Source organism: Drosophila persimilis, unplaced genomic scaffold (genome assembly GCF_003286085.1).
Source record: "Drosophila persimilis strain 14011-0111.01,24,50 unplaced genomic scaffold, DperRS2 tig00000002-arrow-pilon, whole genome shotgun sequence".
In the NCBI taxonomy this organism is placed as follows: domain Eukaryota; kingdom Metazoa; phylum Arthropoda; class Insecta; order Diptera; family Drosophilidae; genus Drosophila; species Drosophila persimilis.
The window spans coordinates 16,087,389-16,107,150 of NW_020825289.1; the positions used below are offsets into that span (position 1 = coordinate 16,087,389).

The 19,762-nt window shown below is 45.3% G+C and overlaps 2 protein-coding genes across 2 annotated transcripts; both read right to left on the reverse strand.

The window, feature by feature from the left end:
- Positions 1-1,481: 1,481 nt before the first annotated feature.
- LOC6592412 lies at positions 1,482-2,535 on the reverse strand. Its single transcript, XM_002018021.2, has 2 exons — positions 2,157-2,535; positions 1,482-2,080 (listed from the first exon to the last, which is right to left on the reverse strand). Exons 1-2 carry the CDS (start codon positions 2,356-2,358, stop codon positions 1,527-1,529), a joined length of 756 nt encoding a protein of 251 aa, XP_002018057.1. The 5' UTR covers positions 2,359-2,535; the 3' UTR covers positions 1,482-1,526.
- Positions 2,536-3,871: 1,336 nt separating this feature from the next.
- LOC6592411 lies at positions 3,872-18,077 on the reverse strand. Its single transcript, XM_026985834.1, has 5 exons — positions 18,057-18,077; positions 16,138-16,311; positions 11,446-11,600; positions 11,074-11,353; positions 3,872-6,156 (listed from the first exon to the last, which is right to left on the reverse strand). Exons 3-5 carry the CDS (start codon positions 11,585-11,587, stop codon positions 4,590-4,592), a joined length of 1,989 nt encoding a protein of 662 aa, XP_026841635.1. The 5' UTR covers positions 11,588-11,600; positions 16,138-16,311; positions 18,057-18,077; the 3' UTR covers positions 3,872-4,589.
- Positions 18,078-19,762: the final 1,685 nt, after the last annotated feature.

Below are 19,762 nucleotides of genomic sequence, written 5' to 3' on the forward strand. Positions count from 1 at the left end.
AGTGTTTTGTGTGGGTGGGCTGTGGTGGGGGGGGGGGTGCAAGATGTTGGCTAGATTACGGCGGAGTCCCAAGTGTTTTTGGTCGGAAAGGTAAATGGAAATGCATGGCCTCCGATTGGATTACAATTAGGATAGATGCCGAGTACATTTCGTAGTTTTGTGGTGCGTTTAAACAGCTGTTTGCACTCTCAAAGCCAGGGCAAACGCCTTCTTAGCGCTGGAGCCAACTGTCTAACTGAATAATTACCACGTGGTCTGAATTGTGTCGTAGTGCAGCCACTAATTGGTCTGATTGCGAGAACACTCTTTGGCAAAAAACATAATCCCACAATGTGACAAAACAACCAGAGAAGGACACAACCAAAACACGCATCAGTTCATCTATAATCCACTAGAAAATATTTTCATAAATGGGCGAAAATAAATACATACCGATGCACATCTTTCCGCATATTTATATTGAAATTATAGAAATTTATTCACAAATAAAATTTCACATTTAACATGACCAATTAATGTGCGGCAAAGCCGCAAATAAAACCGCTTAATTACGTGTCACGGCCCAAAAGGCAGAGGACATAGCCAGTCGGAGTCCAGACGAGTCACACCGAATGGAAATTTGCATGACACGCATCGAAATGAAATAATAATATGGTTAATAAAGCCAGCCGCATCTGATTCATTCACTGCGGGTATACATGGCGATATCCGATGGTCCCAGCTTTCCCATTCCCATTGCCGCATCGCCACAATCCAATATCGATCCCCCGGACTCGGACTCGGGTTCGGGCTCGGTGCCCAATTATCGCACTTATTTCGCTGCTAATTAAAATGCAATTATTTGCTTTTAACAACATAATCCCATTGACAGCCATTTTATTTGTGTGGCTGCTGCGACAAGGTCTGCTTCTCGCCATGGAGTCTACCACTTTGCCATAGCTATAGCATTGCCTCCAGGCCGATCAATTATGTACTACATATGTACATATAGGCTGCACTCGCACTAGTAGATTGGGTGGAGAGCACATTCAAATGGGAAATCATATTTAAAGCTTCCTTTCAGCTGGAAATCTCTTTTTGAGGATGAACAGACGCAAGTATTTATCGTAGGTTGTTTACATTCTTAAATGCCGTTATAATTGTTTTGTTTTCATTTTTTTTAAGATGCAAATCTCTGGAATGGAAATGCTTACCAAATTACAGGATGGTTCTGAGAGAGTTCCATGCCAAAAAAGGCTATACTAAAGTTGCGAACATCTGAGAGCTGAAAAGCTATGGTTGCTTCGATTTCTAAAATGGAAACAGACTTCCAGAAATATGTATACAGCCAATTTCTCGGCTGACATATAAGCAAACTGTCACTGAAATACAGATATATATTATGTTTTCTCTCCCATACGCGAGAACAACATTAAAAAAGACCATTAAAAACCACCGTAATTATGTACAATCTTTAATTAAACGGAATTTACCGCCCCCCCCATAAGATATTCATTTACATAAAAACCCAACAGATGTTGCCTTTATCACTGCTCGTCGTCCTCTTCATCATCCTCGGCTGTGATGTGGAGACGTGCCGTCTGGGAAATGTTACCAATGCGAGTTGTCTGTGTTTTCGGCAATGGATTCACAAATATGCCCGCATTGGCGGCCACGTTGCGTGCAGCCTCTTCCACGTATATGTTGATGATCTGCCACAAGGTGAGGCGTTCCGCATAGCCATGGGTGCGCGCATGCTGGACAGCCGCCGTCACGATCCAGGTGAAGTTGAGGACACCCGCATTGAAGATGTGCAGCCAGTAGATCATCTGACTGTCGTCCGTCTGGTTGAGGCCGTCGACGGCCGTTTGCGGCACTGAAAGGGGCACGGGTGGCAGTAGTGGCAGTGGCACCGAAATGGGACATGGTACTGGAGCCATGGTGGGAAGCGTATATGATGTGGGCATTACAGATGGAGTCTGCATCTGCATCGATAGGGAGTCCCTCATGTACTTCCGGTCAGCTGCCAATGAATGCCCATTAAAGTTGCGCTTCTGCGGCAGCTTCAGGACTTGCAGCGGCGATGGCTTCTTGTCCAAGTCTGCGTGACGAAATGGAGATTTTTTTTGATGAATTTCTACTCGATAGAAACACTTGGGACTTGGGCATGTACTTACTCTGCTTATCTTTGGTCTCGCGAGCGGAGCGCTGCTCGGAGCGCTTCACCCAGCCACGGACCGTGGACTCGGGCACGCCCAGCTCACGGGAGATGCCGGCCTTGGTCTCTCCGTTGAGTATGCGGGCAATGGCCTGCTCCTTCTGTTCCATCGATACCTGGACGCGCGGACGCTTGCCACGTGGTGCACCGAATTTCTCCATTGCTTAACCAAAGAGTATCTCAATTTCAGAAAAAGATGAACACAAAGGAAGAACTTTCCACAAAAAAGAACTGATGTCGTCTTAGTATTTTTTTCACAAATTCACGTTCGCCTTTTGTTCGTCGCGTACGTTTGCGCCTGCTCGCCTGCTGACATATAAATCGCCGACGTCGTCGCCGTCCCTTTCTCGCGTCTCTCTACTCTACGCTTTCGTTGAGCCTGTTCATCGCTTACTTTCTTTTGCTTTTCGTCGTTTCCATCTGGCAGTGCCGTATTTTCACCACGTTACGCGGCAGAGTTGCAATATTTCATTTCCTCTTCGACTCTTTTTCTTGTTCTTTATGTTCTCTTTGCTATTTGTATTGGTGCTATCTCTCTCCCTCTCAATGAGTCGTTTACCCCTTTCGCCGTGCTTTTTATTACGCGGTGAAGGTTTCATGTCTTGCTTTCACCTATTCTCCTTCTCCTTTCTTTTGGCAATGCTGTATATTCACCACAGTGACAGTCACACATGTTGTTTCTTTCTTTCATTGTGGCGTTGCATTGGTATTGGTCGACGTGCTTTCCCCTCCTTTCGATTCAATTAAAACGTGTTTAATATCGCAATTTATTATTTAATTTCGCATTTATTGTTTTATTTATACATTTAATTCTGATGTACACTAAAATATGTGTCCTAATATCTGGCTTTCTTCTGCCTTTCTTTGACTCTTGCTTCTTCTTCGGGCATTGCTGAAGAAAAAGTTGCATTGTCACGGGGTTAAACTGTACCTTTAAGGTGCATGTTGGGTGTGATTCGTATCGTGTGGGGGGTGTGGTTGTGGGGGGGTGAATAAAAGGAAAACTTGATAAAAGAACAAGACAGCAATGCCCTTTCCTATACCGACTTAAATACTAAAAACCCTTTCCACATTTCAATTTACAATTTTTCATTATTTCTGGGGGCGCAAGAAAATGTTATATTTCACCGAATTTCCTCACAAAATATTTGCAATTACACCCACACACATCTAAATGGAATACACTGTTGTTCTGGGATGGCAAGGGAGGGGGAAAGGTTCTCCTTTCAATTATGTTCTATGTAAATCTATGTGCAAAAAATATACCCTATGTAATGTAATATATTGTATATCGTACATTATATACATATTCATGCATGTATATGTATGTATGGCCAAATAATCGTGGCTTTTCCTTGTGGTTTTTGTTTGACAATTTGCCAATATTAACACAATGGCCTCACGTATTATATTTCATAGATATAATAGCTAATAGAAAACCAACCAAACCACCAACAATTGTTATTAATATGTTGAATTAAATTTCTGAGTGTTTATCTGTGCTTTTTGTTTGTTTTTGTTTCATGTTTTGCCATTTTACCTGTCTACCTTAATTAAAGTCTAGTTTCTTTATGCCTTTTCGAAAGTATTGGTTTTTTGTTTCAACATTCCTCATTTTAACAATTATCACATGACAATTTCTCATGTTTTAATTAATTTATTCAGGGCAATTTTCATATTTTCTTTTTTTTTTTTACTTTTTTTTGTGTGTTTCTTTGTTTTTTAAACATTTATATGTTTGAAGGGCATTTTTTATCGCCTTTTTTTATCGTACAATTATTTTCAATTAATATTCATTAGATGTCACGTAAAGGGAAAGTTATAGACTCGACCGGTCAGAATTACTTACATATAGGGTTTGGATTTGGGCTGGGCTTTTTCCCCTTTTCAGAAACGATTGGCAGATTGTTGTGGGAGTTTCTGGCAGTGTCTGGCACCATGGATGAAAAGTGTGCATTAGAGCTCTTGGTAGCTCTTGCAATTTCTGCTTGGTTGTCACAAGAGTTTTACTTGATGTGTGTTTTCTTAATAAAATGTAACCTAAATCTTTGATATTTGTTTTACTAAAATGTACCTAAAGCTAACATATCATCTCTAATGGAACCCACAAATTATGAAATTAAATCAAGGAAATACAATACTTTTGGCATATTCTCTAATGCGCATCCACACATCTTTAAAGTACACCTGGAAAACAAATTCATTCTGCACCGAACTCTACTCTAAATGTTTGCCACTTTTCGTTGATTCTCTACTACACTGTGATTCCCTCAAAAACTGGTAACACATCTCGTTAGCTCCCCAGAGATGTTGCCCTATCGCCCTCCTTATACGCCCAGTCTCCCTGAAAGTCAATATCATATCTGAAATGTCTGTCAAAATGTCTGTCCATTTAGTAATCCTCCTGCAATTGATGCAACCCCGACTGCTTGGGCGACCGACGGCACATCCGGCGCAAGATGGCAAAGAGCAGGGCGAACATCAGGCACAGGCCCAGGGCGATGAGGGAGAGCTTCCCGTAGGGCAGCTCGCTGAGGTCCCGTCGCAGACAGATCTCCGGCGACTCGTCGTGCAGGACCAGCTGGCGGTACTCGCCGGCGTGGTGGAGGAGGCCGAGCTGCTCGAGGTTCCACTCGATGTGACGCGTCAGTTGGTCGAGCGTCGAGGAGTGCGTCACGTTGGGGCAATTGGCCACCCCGTTGCAGAGCAGGTGGCGGGGTATGCAGACCTCTGTGTCGCCGGGGCAGCGGAAGTCGCAGCCGGCGTCCTGCAGGAGGGAGGCGGCCAGACTGCCGTCGGGATTGCGCGGCAGGTGGAAGAGCTCGCTCCAGACCAGGCGGAAAATGTTGCGTCCCGGCTGCCCGTCGCCCGTGTACTGGATGAGCACGGGCAGTGGCTCCTGGTCGGCCCCGGTGGCCCCCAGCTCGGCCGTGGTCAGGATGGGCAGGTCCCGGGCCATTGATATGTTCTCCGGGCAGACAACGAAGCGCGGCTCCAGGCGGCCGGCCAGATACACCTCGATCTTGGCACTCTCGCAGCTGCGGTCGGCGAAGCGCGCCTTCTCCAGATTGAGCCACAGGTCCCGCTGGGCGGCCACCTTCAGTTCCCAGATGCACTTCTCGCGGCGGTAGTGGTGCTCGGGTGGAGCCATCGGTCCGGCCACCATCGCGAGGGCCTTCTTGTAGGGGAACACCAGCTCCCCGTCCGGCGAGGGCCCCAAGGTGATGGGGCCGCACAGCGGACCGTGGGCGAACTCGTAGGTGGCCTCGAAGAGCGGATTGGGGTTCTTGAAGTAGGAGGTGATGGCGTGCTGGCCCTGGACGATCATCTCGAGGTTCATCTGGTCCGCCGACGAGATGACGCGCACCGCCCGCGGTATGTTGTCGCAGAAGCAGGCGAGGTTGTTCTGGTACTTGTCCCGCTCCTCCCAGATGACCAGCTTGTCCACCCGCTCCTCGTGGCACCTGGTGCACGCGTTGCTGTTGTACGGCAGCTCCTTGAAGGACACCGAATTCACCTCGATAATGGCCCGTGCGTACAGCCTCTTGTCCGTCACGAACTTGTACTGGCACCGCACATCGCTGCCGCCCGTGCGCTTGAAGATCAGCGAATTGAGGGGCGACCGGAGGCGTCCGCCCGGGTGCTTCCAGGCGTACATCACCTCGTCGCACAGGGTGTTCGGAACGGGGTCGCCGAAGCGCGTGTTGTTGAAGAAGTCGTAGTGGGCCCAGTAGTACAGTGAGCTGCCGCTGTAGCTGCCCGTCTTCGAGTCGAACTGCACGTACAACGAGGGGCTGGTGCTCACAAAGTCCACCTTCTCCATTGGCCGCGAGAAGGTGTCGCAGAAGGTCTTGATGATCCGAGCGGGATCGGCGTGGTCCGAATCGTAGATCGTCAGCGATTCGCCGCAGTCTCCCTCGTACTTCAGTATCGGCGACTCGATGCGATTGATGCGGAAGCTGCAAAGAAAAGTGGAAAAGGGTACAAAAATGGTTGACAATCATAAATCTAGCCCAGCATGTGGCAGGGTCTGGCATGGTGCCAGGCCGCAGTACAATTTAATATAAATTCCCCCCGAGCTAACAGGTGAATTCTCTCACGTCTGAGGGGTTTTCTGGGTCCGCGATGTGAGCTGCATGCTTTCCAGTGTTAAATTGCATTCCAAAACTATTTGCGGCAGCCCCACAGAATATTTGCAACGAGCTGATGTGGAAGGCCAATTTTCTGCAGTAATTTCGGGGATTGCAGGGTCTGCAGGGATTACTTTTACTTCGGCCAGAGGAACTTAGAAATATACCAAAATATACCTTTTTATTTTCCAAAATATGGTATGTATATATTTATACTTATATATGCTGTCAAGAAGTGAAAGGATGGGGGAAACTCTGGGGTTCCATGGTTCCTGGTTCAAATGGAAACTCTTACAGAAAACCGGCATCTCCATATTTGCCATAATTTACCCGTATTTCACGGCTTATACTCATTGCAAAAATACTCATCTCGATTACATTTCCAGCTCTTTTATTCGCAGAGCCGCTCCTGCATTATGCCACAAATTCCACAAATTATTATGTACAAAAATGTGACCGACTGCTGCTTAGCCATTCGTTCATGTGTATCCTGTATCCTTTTATATAACCATTTCAGACTGCGGTGAATGCAATTACATTACTATGCTCTATCCAAAAATATGACATAATACAACATTTTATTAACCCACACAAAAAGTTGCGGCTGAGGAGGAGGGCAGCAAGAAATCACCATCATCAGCAGTATGCTGTGGGGGAAATGGGGGGAGGCACCCGCCAGCTACGCCCCCTAATCTACCTCCCTGGCGGCGCAGTGTGGCACAAATTTCATTTGGTTTCTCTTACTCTCTCTTGTTTTTTATGGCAGTCTGTGAGTCCCCACCACTATTCATAATAGAGCAGAGTTACTATTTTTTATTTTTACTCTTTTTTGTAGCCATTCCCCTACTCGACGTGCCCATAGCGTCATTCACGTACGCGTCGTCGAAAAGTAAGCCCCAACGCCCTGCGGCATGTCCTCGTAATCCGTTTGCAGCCTAGCCTAGTTCCAGGGACCAGAGAGTCTCCCCCAAAAGCCAGTCCGTCCTCAGTTCTGCTGACTCAGTGGGCGGTAGGGGGGTTCTTTGCTCAGAGGTGGGGCCCTGCTGGTTTGTCAACTGGTTTGCTTGGTTATGTGCATATGGGAGTCGATTGGTGTCGTGGCCAAAAGCCCAAAGCGCCAGTTTATGCGGCCATAAGGCTTATAAATAGCCCAAGCACGAGTATGTGCCACGTCTTGTGCATTTCAAGCGGATTTTTGTTGTGCTTTTTGTGGTCTTTTTTTCTGGCCTATTGCAAAGCTTGTAAATGGATGGTCCTATTCGGGGAAAATGAAGGTGGTGTATGGCTACAATTGATTTTCTTTTGGTTATTGATTGTGGGTTACAGGGTTACGAGGTATCGAGGTACCGAGGCGCACTTTGTGTATCGGTATAATGTTTTATTGGGGCATTCTATTAGTGGTTTATGGTATGTAATGCAATATATAGAAAGCGAATGGATAAAAAGAAACGCCTGGCCCCAGAAATCTATACACAGCTTCATTTCTGGCTGTGCTGGCGAGGAATATGCAGAGAAATTGGTTCAAAATAGGGCTTGAATGTGCTCATAAGTATATTTTAAGTAGAGTGATAATGTGATATAGCGGAACTGGCTTTGAGACTTTCGTTTTCGTTAAACAGGATTACTTTGAGTACAAAAAGTCGGTAAACCTGAGTCACACTAAACCATAAAGTTAGATAGGTTCCACCATTAATTAGTAGATAGAACAACTCAGTATATAGCCCTAATTTTATCCAGCAGACAATAGCGGATAGCAGCAGACACTAAGTAGTTAGTAGCTTGATGTAGATCGACAGCTGCCCAAGTGTCTGTGTGTGTCCAAGCAAATGGATTGTTTTTCCACGCTCTCTCTCTTTTTCTCTCTGCGTAGCCGAAAACTTAAGTGCAATATACTCAAGGAGTAATTCAACATCTGGTCAGACCACTGGGGGGAAAAAAAGAGTAGAGGACAAAGTCGTAGCAAACAAAAACGGAAGAAGCAACCGAAAGCAAAGCCATGACATGTTACTTAAATGAGCAACTTTGTTGGAAACAATGTCGACAGCGTCTAGACTCCAGCGACAGGCCGCAGGACGAACAGGAGAGTGAGCGCACACCCACATATATATGTATGTAGCTACTCGTAGATGTACTCAAGGTTTTGCGGGAGGAGCCTGAATGTGAACTGAAATTTCTCCTAGAGGAGGACTACGGAAGAACCTCTTCTAATGGTCTGCAATTGTTGTAGCTGTTGTTGTGGGCGTTTTGCAACAATTTGAGAGAGAAGTTGCCGGCAAATAACAACAACGAGAACGAGTACAGCAACGAATCCAACAACGAGAACGAGTGCTAACTGGAGACCCAAGAAAAAGACAACAACTTCCTCAGAAAAGTGCATGAGAACGTTGTGTGTGCGTTTTCCCATTGCATTTTTAGTCTACTTTGGAACTTTTGCCCCAAACAACAACAAACTAACGTGGCTTTTCCATTCTCTTGCCCAAGCACGCCCCCTTTCTGTATCACTCTCTCGCTCTCCCTGTCTTGCTGTCTCCGTCGATTGCTTACGCCATGTTCGGTTGCATTTTGTGCACTGTAATCACGCAATCATGTAGCCCACTTCTGAACTCCTAATGGCAATCGGTGTAAACGTGCGCACAACTTTTCCACCTGCCCCACGCTCGGGGGGACCCCATGCAATGGGGTGTACCTCTCCTTTATTGGGGTGGTGCACGGACCTCGCTCCTTGCCTTGCCTCATTTTGTAGGTGGACATAAATATTTATCTTTTGGCAAAAACTTGTTTGATATTTTAACCCTCTCCTGTCCGTTGGCCGCCTGCCTGCTCGATCTCTTCCTGTCCATCTGCCCATCCCTGCCCTGTGTGATGTCTACCCTGTACATAGTTTTCTTTAGCAGTTTCCCAGCAAAAACTTGGCAACATTTTCTGCATAAATTACAGGAGTTGCAACAACCAAGTACGGCAAGGGCGGATGTGTGCCTGCCTGTATGTGTGTGTGTGTGTGTGTATGGGAAAGGGGGTCAACGAATCATTGCAATTGCAGCTGGATTACGGATAAAGCGTTGTACTCGTGTTCGAGAAAATGGGAAAGGTGTAGGCAACAAAGGAAGGAGGTATTCGGGATCCATTGGGAGATTAGCATTGGAAGAATGGGGGGATATCTCTGGGTACTTTTCAATCCAAAACGAAGGCCACTCAACAGTTCTGCAACTCCTCCTCAATCATACAGAACAGAAAATGAACAATCTGCAACCAGATTTCACTTAATTTCAACCAACTGCACTCGCTCACAAACCCACAACAGAATTCATGTTTATTATGGCATTACTGCAAGTTTAAGTCGCTTGTTTACCGCTTAACCAAATAAAATCCCTAAATTATGCTTCTAATATGAAATTTCCTCTGAAAATGTACTTTGGAAACTCCTTTCTTTATCTGGTTTTCCCTGAAAAGTTTCGCAACCATCAATGTGCCCTCAAAGTGTCAGAGTTGGAAAACTTTGCCATAGTCTTTGGATTCATCCTTATAGTCGTTTTCATTCCTTATCCTTTATGCCAAAAACCGCAGCACAATAAAATATTTCACAGGCCAGCAATGGAAATGAAGGGGAAATGCAGTGGAAAATACTCGGTGCTCGGTACTCGGTACTCGTCCTCTCGTACTCGAAATGAAATGAAATGCACAATCGATGCGACACTTGGCCAAAAAGTTCAGAGAGACTCTGGCACTTCAGACACAAACAACGGCCTGGCGACAAACACTTTGACTACTGCCGGCTCTGAACAATGTAAAAAATATATATATTACTGAATATATATATATGCGGATATATGCGGAGTGTGTTTGTGGTGAACAACTTCAGCTCCGACACGTTAAATTAAAATGTCACATAAATCTTTGCGGAAAATTTCATTAAAATACGCTTACAGCATAGAACGCAATGAGGAAAGCTCCGGCCCGAGTAGAGCCCAAGCCCAAGCCCAAGCCCGAGGATTGCCAACACAAGGAGGCAGGGGGTGATGGTAGGTGGTGGAGGAAGGAAATGCAAACCGCCCCCACATAGCCGCAAAACTTTGCACTTGTAGAGAAAAGACCGACAAACGGATTTCGGACTGTAGAGGGATCAACTGGGATGCTTCTTGTCGGAAGAAAACTGGTTACAAAATGAAAATTTTAATGGAAAAACTTGAAAAGGCAAATGCTTGGGGGAGGCCATTGGTGACCCTGATCGTTACGACTCCAAAGGGAATCTCCTTGGTCATATGTTGTCAAATAAATCAGCGAGGCAGCAAATGACACGATAGACAGGATAAACTATTTTTATAGTTGAAAATTGATCCCAAAAGGGGCCCATACTTTTTACTTTCTTTAACTCCTACTATAATCCGCAGTTGTTTGAAGAGGTGACCCCGATCCGTCGGCTTTTTTCGACGTAGGTTATAAGAGACACAACATTTTGAAAGAAGCCAACGAGAAAATCAATTTATATTTGATTTATAATTCGTAATAAGCTCCTTACATCCTCCTTACCTCCTTAATCTCCTAAAATAAGTAAAGAGTGACCCCGACGCTGAAATTTTAAGAGCTGATGCCACAAATTGTACAACATCACGTAAATAATTATGACAGGATCATTGAGGAAACCACAATCCTGTTGGATAACAACCCTTACATGCGGCTGCCCCCTCCGAAGCCAATCACCCTAATGGGCAAGTTCCTAATGAAATTAATGGAATATGTAATGCTTACCTAGGGAAATAGAGCCGCACAATTTCCCCGACATGTCCTTTGATGTGATAGCTGCAGGACGTATTCGGCGGATACCAGTGGGCAATGCTCAGGAAGATGCCCTCGCTGGCGCTGCTGTCCTTCAGTGAGTCGGAGCTCAGCAGCCAGTCGCAGACCCCATGCTTAATGCCGGCCGTCTCCACGTGGCCTGGCCAGTTGCCAACATTGAAATGGAAGCCCGTATTCAGCAGCGGCCCCGCGGGCGATGTAACAAACTCCACATACATATATTGTGATGTGCCTACAGACGATGGGAAGGATGAGAAATGGAAATGTTGTGGATGAGACTGACATCGGGCTGGGGATTGGGTGGGGATGGGGGGAGCCACTCACCAATGATGCTGAATGGGAACTTGCCGAGGCCACAGAACTTGCCTATAAGCGGCGAGTGCTCGTCGCGTCCATCGTAGACCGCCAGCCAGTCGAAGGGGCAGTGCTCGTTGCCCGATCCTATGGGCCTGATCGGACAGGTCATGACGTTCTCGCATCTGCAATAAAAAAGTGTGTTTCCACTATGAAAAGGGCTGAAGGCAATGTCTCAATTCAATTATCGAAGCACCAGATGTCACATAAAATTTGCCTGGCGACGATAATTCAATATCGAAGCCCAAACTGAACAATTAAAAACTCACGAAGCAGAAATAACGAAATAAAAAAGTGCACAAAGAGCCCCAAAGGTATGAAGGACAGAGAGAAATTGAATTCACTGTTGACAGAGTGTTGAGCCTTTTAGTGCCAGATCGAATCTGTGCAGAAATGTTTGAAAAGTGGGGGTAGAAAGGGACTATACGGAGGCATAGAGATGTGAGTTTGAAAACTTTCTCATCTGTATTAGCCAATTGGTAAATGGCACTCATGGTGAATGTTGAATGATTGGATAAGAGAGCTTGCTCACTTTACGGCTGCATTCAGCCATTCATTAAAAGCCTTTAAAAGGTTTAAAGCTGTAGTATTCCATCCAAAAATCTCCACGAATTTCCACTTCAAGTTGCTCTTACTGAATGCTGAATACGAAATAAATTCTGCCCAAACCCCATCTTTGGTCATGACATTCATTTCTACTTTGCTTGCCACAGGGAGCCAGGGAGGAATCGGTGGATGTAGTTTGGAAAAGGAATTTTCCAAAGCAAACAAAAAGGTGAAAAAAAACGTATAGCACAAAATCAAAAGCGTCTGTTGTGAAGCCTTTCCTAATTTCTTGCGTCGGTCCCGGGATGCTTTTAATTTTTTACTGGCTGTCTGGCCTCGGCATAACCCTGACTGATGGAGAGCTCTGCGCCCTAGACGAAGTGACCTTTATGCCTCCGTCCAGCCAATGCAGGGAGATGAGGTGCCTTCAGCTCAGTCCATCCATGCCGACGATGACAGCCCGGGCCGTGGGGCCGGGATGCCATTCTTTTTTTGTGTATGCCTCTGTCGATTCACAATTCAGCTCGCCCCATGGCAGTGGAGGATCTGACTGATTGCTGGCCAGTTCAAAAGGCAAATGAAATGCCTCTCACCTGGCTTTTGTGTGGGTCCGTGTCAGTGATTGTACGAGTGTGGCAACTTTCTAATTGAAAGCTAACTTTGGCAATTACCCACTGAACTTTCATCAAACGCAGACCGATTCATAGAGAGAGCAGGCCGGCAGAGCCTGTGAATCGAAATCAAAAAGGCAGTTGACTCTGATTTCGAAAGTTGAACAAAAATTCCAATTTAATTGACAGTTTCATTGAGCCGTTCCTCTTTCTTCTGGGGTCTTTTCTTTCTGTGTGACCATCGCAGGAAAGTTGTGCAGGAAACTTTTGGCCAACTTTTGTATCTATATCTATGTATAGATAGATTTCTATTAGCTAGTCGTTCGTTTCAGTCAATTTAATCACTTTGTCAGCAAGTTTCCCTCCGCATTTCGGGCATTTCGAAGAGCTAATCCAACTTATTGATAATAAATGCGATGTCGGCCAGAAAGTTGATTACAAAGCGAGAGTATGGGAAATAATTCCTTGGGTTTTGGGGGAAAACTTTTTTGGCCCAAACACATATCAACAAAAATACGACTACAAAAAAGAAAAAAGAAAAGCAATGGCAGGGAAAAAAAATAAAGCACTGACTGGTAATAATTTTGGCATATTAAAAAACTTTTTTACTCGATGACTTTTGCATTTGTTTGGCATCCATCCGCCATGTCCAAGTTCTGCCCGATTCTGCTGCCACAGCAGAAATTCTATATATATATATATTTCGTATACTCGCATCTGCATGGGGCAGAGGAATTAGGAATGTTGTTGTGGGTTGTGTTTTTTGACAGCCGCCAAAGGGGCCGAGCAATAAAATGGAGTGATTTATAAAAGAGCTCCAGCATCAGGGGAAAAGTTCTTGCTGACTCGGCATCCAGAGAGCGGGGGCAGGACTGTGGTTGCGGATGTCGGACGGACTGGATCTATGGGAGATTTAAGCAAAGGTTCAACTGGTTCTAGCGGGTCCTTTAAGCAAAGGTTAATAGAATAGACTAATGTTTCGCATCTGTGAGGTACCACAACATAACATACGTATAAAAACTGAATTTAAGGACGATTTAACCAAAGGTTAGGCACTTCTTTGAGCTGGTTGGACCACAGATTGATGAAACTTGATGTATATTTGCCCTGAAATGAATTAATCTCTCGTAGAACCAACAATTCTGACAGCTTCAGTGCCAAAGCAAAACCTAATTTGAGTAACTTTCAATCAGAAGAAGCATCTGCAGTCCCAGCCCCAGCTCCAGCTCCCGATTAGCTCCTTCGAAAAGGGGATGTTTGTCTAATCCTTTCCTGCGTGCAAGAGTGGGGGCTGTAGGACCCCAAAGGCAACTTAGACTTGCAAATTAATACACACTTAAAGGGGATTTTGGCCCTACGCTTCCTGCCCCCACCCACCCACTACTTTGGCAGAGACCCAACTCAAAGTTGGCAACTTTGACGTGAGTCCGTGTCTCGTCCCTCGGTCGTGACGGAATGCGGGAGGGGGGAGTGGGGAGTTCTGGTCCTTGCATTGGACTTTTCAAAAGGTAAATATTCAAATTGAATCTATAAAAATAAATTGAATGTTGCTTATCTAATTCCGACTTGCTGTTGCTTGATGTGCACGTGGCATGGCATGTGGCAGCATCTGGATGGGATGGGTGCCTGCCTGCCACAGGAGGAATTGACAAGGACAGTTGACTGGGAAATACGCTGACTCCGGGCATTTGCACATCAAACAGGCTTTAAGATACTCCGGATACTTCTGTCGGGAGTCCGCAAAGTGTTAAAAGCCGTAGGATTTACCCTCCCCTCACATCATTAGGTCCCCCGCCCCCTCACTACATTTTGGCGGGGAACGGAAGCAGCACCTTTGACCCATGATGAGGCAAATATTTTGCGAAGGGTCATTTCCGTTAAGTAAATGTAAATTGAATGTGCGGCAACAGAAGGAGAGGCAGTCCAGTGGGAGATTTATGCCCACTTGGCCGCTCCATTAAATATTTAAGTTTGGATTTAAGGCAACTTGCTGCAAGTGCCCCACCAAATTAAAGGGCCACAAAGGGATTGGCTTCCACCAAAGAAACATTTCTATATTTTGATTTGAAATAAAAGTTAAATATTAAAGAGCCATTTTGGAATGAATAGACATCGAATGAATATATTTTATAGTCGAGAATTTCGTGGCGATAATTCAACAAAAAATATCTATACAAAAACGAAGAGTACCTTTTGACAGGTGTGTGAATGCTGAGGAGCTTAGTTTTTTACAGAAATCTGTGAAAAAATGTGTGCGCATACGAAGCGGGCCGCATAAAGGGAGATCCAGGTATTATACGGGGGAATAGAGGTGGTTAAAATGTGAATTTTCAGATCTGTATTAGCCTCTTGATGAACACTATTCATGTTGAATGTTGAATGATTGGTTGAGTTCAAAGTAAAAAGATTTATTGCTCGCTAAACGACTTTAACAGGTTTGCAAAGGATGGACTAAAGGATCAAGGGTTAAATCTTTGATCTACATATACAAAAAGAGCGTCAACGTCTACTTATATTTTCATTCTCTCAGATCCACCATTCTTTTTCCTGTTTTTCTGATAGCTTACCAATTACCTAAGCCACCTTGGATGCTCCTTACAAAAGTACGATTGAACCCATGTTACAGATAGATCCGTAATTATTCAATCATTTTGGGGGGGAGCTCTGTACTTAAGCATTCACTCCGAGCTCACTCAAATTCTATTCCTATTCCTTTGTTGTTGCTGAAATTCTCAGAATGTCACAGATTTCGCGCTCCTTTCAGCCAATCTATAAGCTTTAAGCGAGAGACCTAAGCAATTGTTGTGGAGGACTCGTCTTTCTCGCAGACGCTTTCATCATTTTGGCATTAATAATACAAGGCAGCCGTGACTGCTGCCGACTCAAAAGCTTTCTCCTTTTCCCTTTCCCCCCCTGTAAAAGTGATGGCAACCTCACTCAAAACGTAATCCTTTGGCCAATTTCCCAGAACGAGAACCAGACCCAAACGCAGATGCTTACACACACACACACACACACACACACACACAGATAGAGACACTCGGAGATACAGACACGGAAAATGCAAGCCGAGGATATGTCGCCAACGTTTTCCAGCAAATTGGTGCCAATTTTTGCGACGAGCGCTCTGTCAAATTGTCATTGTCAGGATGCCAAATGCATTACAGCAATGCCAGCAACATCTAGATGTTTGGGAAATGCCCGAGAATCGTGGATTGGGGATTGAGGATTGTGCAATCGGCGTGCCAAAATGACAAATTACAGGGCGTTAAATTTAACACTAATTCTGGTCCCACCAAAAAACGGATGGAAAAAGATAGATAGAGAAAAATGGAAATACATTTGCATAAAACAAACGTTTTTTAAAGCCTGAAAAAGGGCTAATGTTGGGCCATATATATTTAGCATCGTTTGAAAGAATGAATTGCAGAAATTATGAGAATAAAAGAGAAAAGGACGAGAAATCAATGGTAGATGTGGCCCATTATTCGTTCAATAAACTTACCTTTGACCATCCACAGCGAACTGTTCGTTTTGCAGATACAACTTGATGTAGGGCTGGCGGGTGTGCAGCTTATAGCGACAGTTCAGAGCGCGAGGATACAGGCCAGGATAGGCCGGTGATTGGACATAGCAAGTCTGCAGACGACAGTCCCGATATTCGCGTTCACAATAGGATCTGCAAAGCACAGAAAATACAATAGAATTAGGAGGAATGTATAATTTGATTGCTTTCAAATTGGTGGCATCCCCTGGCGCCCGAAACAAATGTTCCCCCAGTAGGCACCTACAATTATTCAAGGAATTTTCCGGCTCTACAGCCTTCCCTTCCCTTCCTTCAAGTGTACCCATTCCGCCTACCGAGACAACGAAACCAGAAAATTGTGCTCACTGATTTGGAAATTTGTGTTCTGCTTTCTCACTTCTCCACTCAAAAAATTGACGCTTGTAAAATTGTTGTTAAATTGCAAAAAGAAAAATGTCTCTCTTTGGTGCGTATAATTTTCAATTTGTTTAAGTAAAACAAACGGAAAATCATTCAAGACGATGCCAGCGCAAATATGATTACCATTTTTATTCATTTTCCTCTCCCCCAAAAGCCCTTCTTCCTTCTCTCTCTCATTGTGGCTATTACTCTTTGTCTTTGGCAATTTGCTTTGGTTTAAGCTCCACGATTGGCTTCGGGTTTGGGGCTTGGCTCTAGTGTCGATGTGCGCGTGTGACCGCAAAATTAGCATAAAAATCATATTGGCCATGTGGGCGAAAGGGACAAGGGGACAAAGGGACTGGGAATTGTAGAGTTTCCCCAGCCCCACAGACTCCAGGGGCCTCTATTGATAGGATCTTCAAGAGCTTACTCTTGATGGCATTTAAAGATGATAAATATTACGAAATGGGTTGGTGTTGATCGAGGTTTCTTGGGGGGAGGTGTATCATTTCTGTGGTATCTGAAATATTTCCATTAAAAGAAAACCATTCTTCTAGCATGGAATTTTATTTCCTAAGATGTACTTAAAGAACAACTTACGAACTCTGTGTAATGACTTCCTTCTTAGTTGAATTGCATTTCGAATTGTTCAGTCTTCAAGTGTTTTCGGCTTCAAGAAAGCTCTTTATAACTCATGGAAAATTTCGTTAATTCTGCCTTTAGATTTCCCTGATTTTTCCCATCTCTTCGTCAGTTGTTCGCAATTCATTTGGAAAACGATTCTGCCTACTCCGAAACTTCGCATCTCAACCGTGTACCGCCCTCCGCCCTCCCCCTGCTTACATATGCACAAATATCGTCGGAATAATTCTTGCATATTCCCTCTGCACCTTCTGTCGGGGTCTGCCCCTAAAGCCCTTCATAGAGCCAAAAGCGCTGCTCAAAACTTGCAACTTATTTTATTAAGATAAAAGTTAGACTGCCAGAACGAAAAACGGAAAAAACGAATCCGAAAAAAAGAGAATCAAATAAAATTTAATGTCTGCAAAGTTTTATTTTTGTCAGCGTTTCGTGGCAGAGGGCGGTGTGGCAGCAGCTTTGAGCCATGGCTTCAATTGCCGACTTTTCCAGCCATCTTCCGAGAGGCACTGTGCGCCTCTTCCTCTCGCGTATTAGATGTTTGTCGCAGTGCAGAAGGAGCCGAAGGAGCATCAAGGATATGCCCCCCCCCCCCCTCCACGACCCTGTAATTCAATTTAATACGACCTTCTGTTGCCACTGAATCCACTCCTTGTTTCTTTTGCATATGATTATGATACGATAAAATATCGACAAGGCAAGGACATTGTTTGTCTCTCCGACTTTCATCCATTCTGTAGAATTTTTGCCCCCCCCCCCCAAATCAAATTGAATTAACGCCTGAATTGGCCTGCAAAAGTACCATCAGGGGCAAAAGCCCCTCCTCAGGAGTTCCTTTCTGTTGGCCATTTACTCACCCTTGAACCACTTCGCCGCGACGGTTTGGATATAGCTCCGGATGCTGGCCATATCGCAAATAGACTTCGGTTTGCTGCTCCGCGCGTGAATCGAATGTGAAGTAGGTCTGGAAAAGCAGAGAGAAAGGATTCAAAGTGTGTGGACAATCGAAGCAAATCACGTATACGCACGGGGGACGGGTCATGGTGCAGCCTGGGCCTCTTATCTGCTAAGCTGCAAGCCATTAGTAGCCATGCTTCACCATGCCCCTCCATACGTTCACCATTGTTGTTGATGAATTTTGTCAATTCTCTCATTGCTTGCCTGGGGCAGACCATTCCCCTCCTGTATTGCTTGCTTCGTGGCGACAATTGCGTGTTTCGCTGGAGAAACCAAAGGGCATGCAACCTCTAGCGCGGTAACAGTCGCCACCTGCAGTAGCCTCCACCTGCAACCGCCGCCAGCGCGTCACGGCCTGCCTCCTTGCCTCGTCTGTATGCCACATGGAAATGTGCAATGTCATTCGCCCTGCCACACACACACACACACACACACAACGAAGAAGTCATTGAGTTTTTCTCCCTCTGCCAGCCCACTTCCGCTGGCCTCCTTGCCTTCGTGCCATCCTGTTTGCCTGTTTCCCTGTTGTTCCCCACCCAACGCCTGGCGGCCTCATCAGCACTAATGACGTGCTGCTGCAGTGACGAAGGCCCTGCACGCCCTCGCTTGCCCCGGGAAACCCAGTTGCAAATGGCCCACGAAATGAAGTCAGTAATGGTACAGCGGAGCAGACGACGTCAAAGGGAAAAAGCAAAGATAGCGCAAAAATATACAGATGAAAAGATCGTACATAGGTCATGGAGAAAATAACCATATGGGAAGTCAAAAGTTGTTTTTTTTTGCAGATCTTTATACTTTTAACGATAGCTATCTCATTGTGTATTGCAGGATTCTCACTAAACCCTGTTTGGCATATTCTATAATGTACCCGTTGATTCGATTGATTCTGCTAAATTGCCTCTAATCATATGATTGCCAATAACCAAGGGCAGGGCAGGCCACAACCGGTACACGCCTCGGGGCATACCTGAAAACATTCATTTCAATTATCCAATCGAAGTCAAAATTATCGAATAGACAGCCACAAAAGAGATTTCCACATCCTCCCCACAAGAGTCAGCTTCATCATGATGCCCCTGCACCCGGGCCCTGCCACAGCCACATAAGCCCGATGGGGTATTTTTCCATCGGGTCTCTCATGGCGGGACGGAGGAGCGTGATGCTGCGGCAGAAACACGGAGGAGCGTAATGCACATGTCAATATTAAATGCGTTACCGGCGTCAATGACGTTAGAGCCACTTAACGACGTGAACAATGGCAGACGCAGGCCCGTTTCGTTTCATCCAGATGCCACACAGTTGGATATGCTACCCATCCCCATTCCCCATCCCCATCACAGTGCCGTTCAATCCGTCCCCATCATTCCGTTTCCCATCGCTGTAGTCTCGTTATGAGAGGAATTTAAATGCATTGGATGCGAGTATTCCATCGATGGAGCCCGCAGCCTGGACCCCTGATCCCTTATGCGATGGTATGACGATGATGATGATGCTGATGCAGCAGTGGCAGGTTGGATATCTGTCTGGTCACTCCCGGCCTCCCGTTAATATCCTGACAAATTTGTGTTCGAATAAATTAAAATTTCAAATGGATTTGTTGCCACCA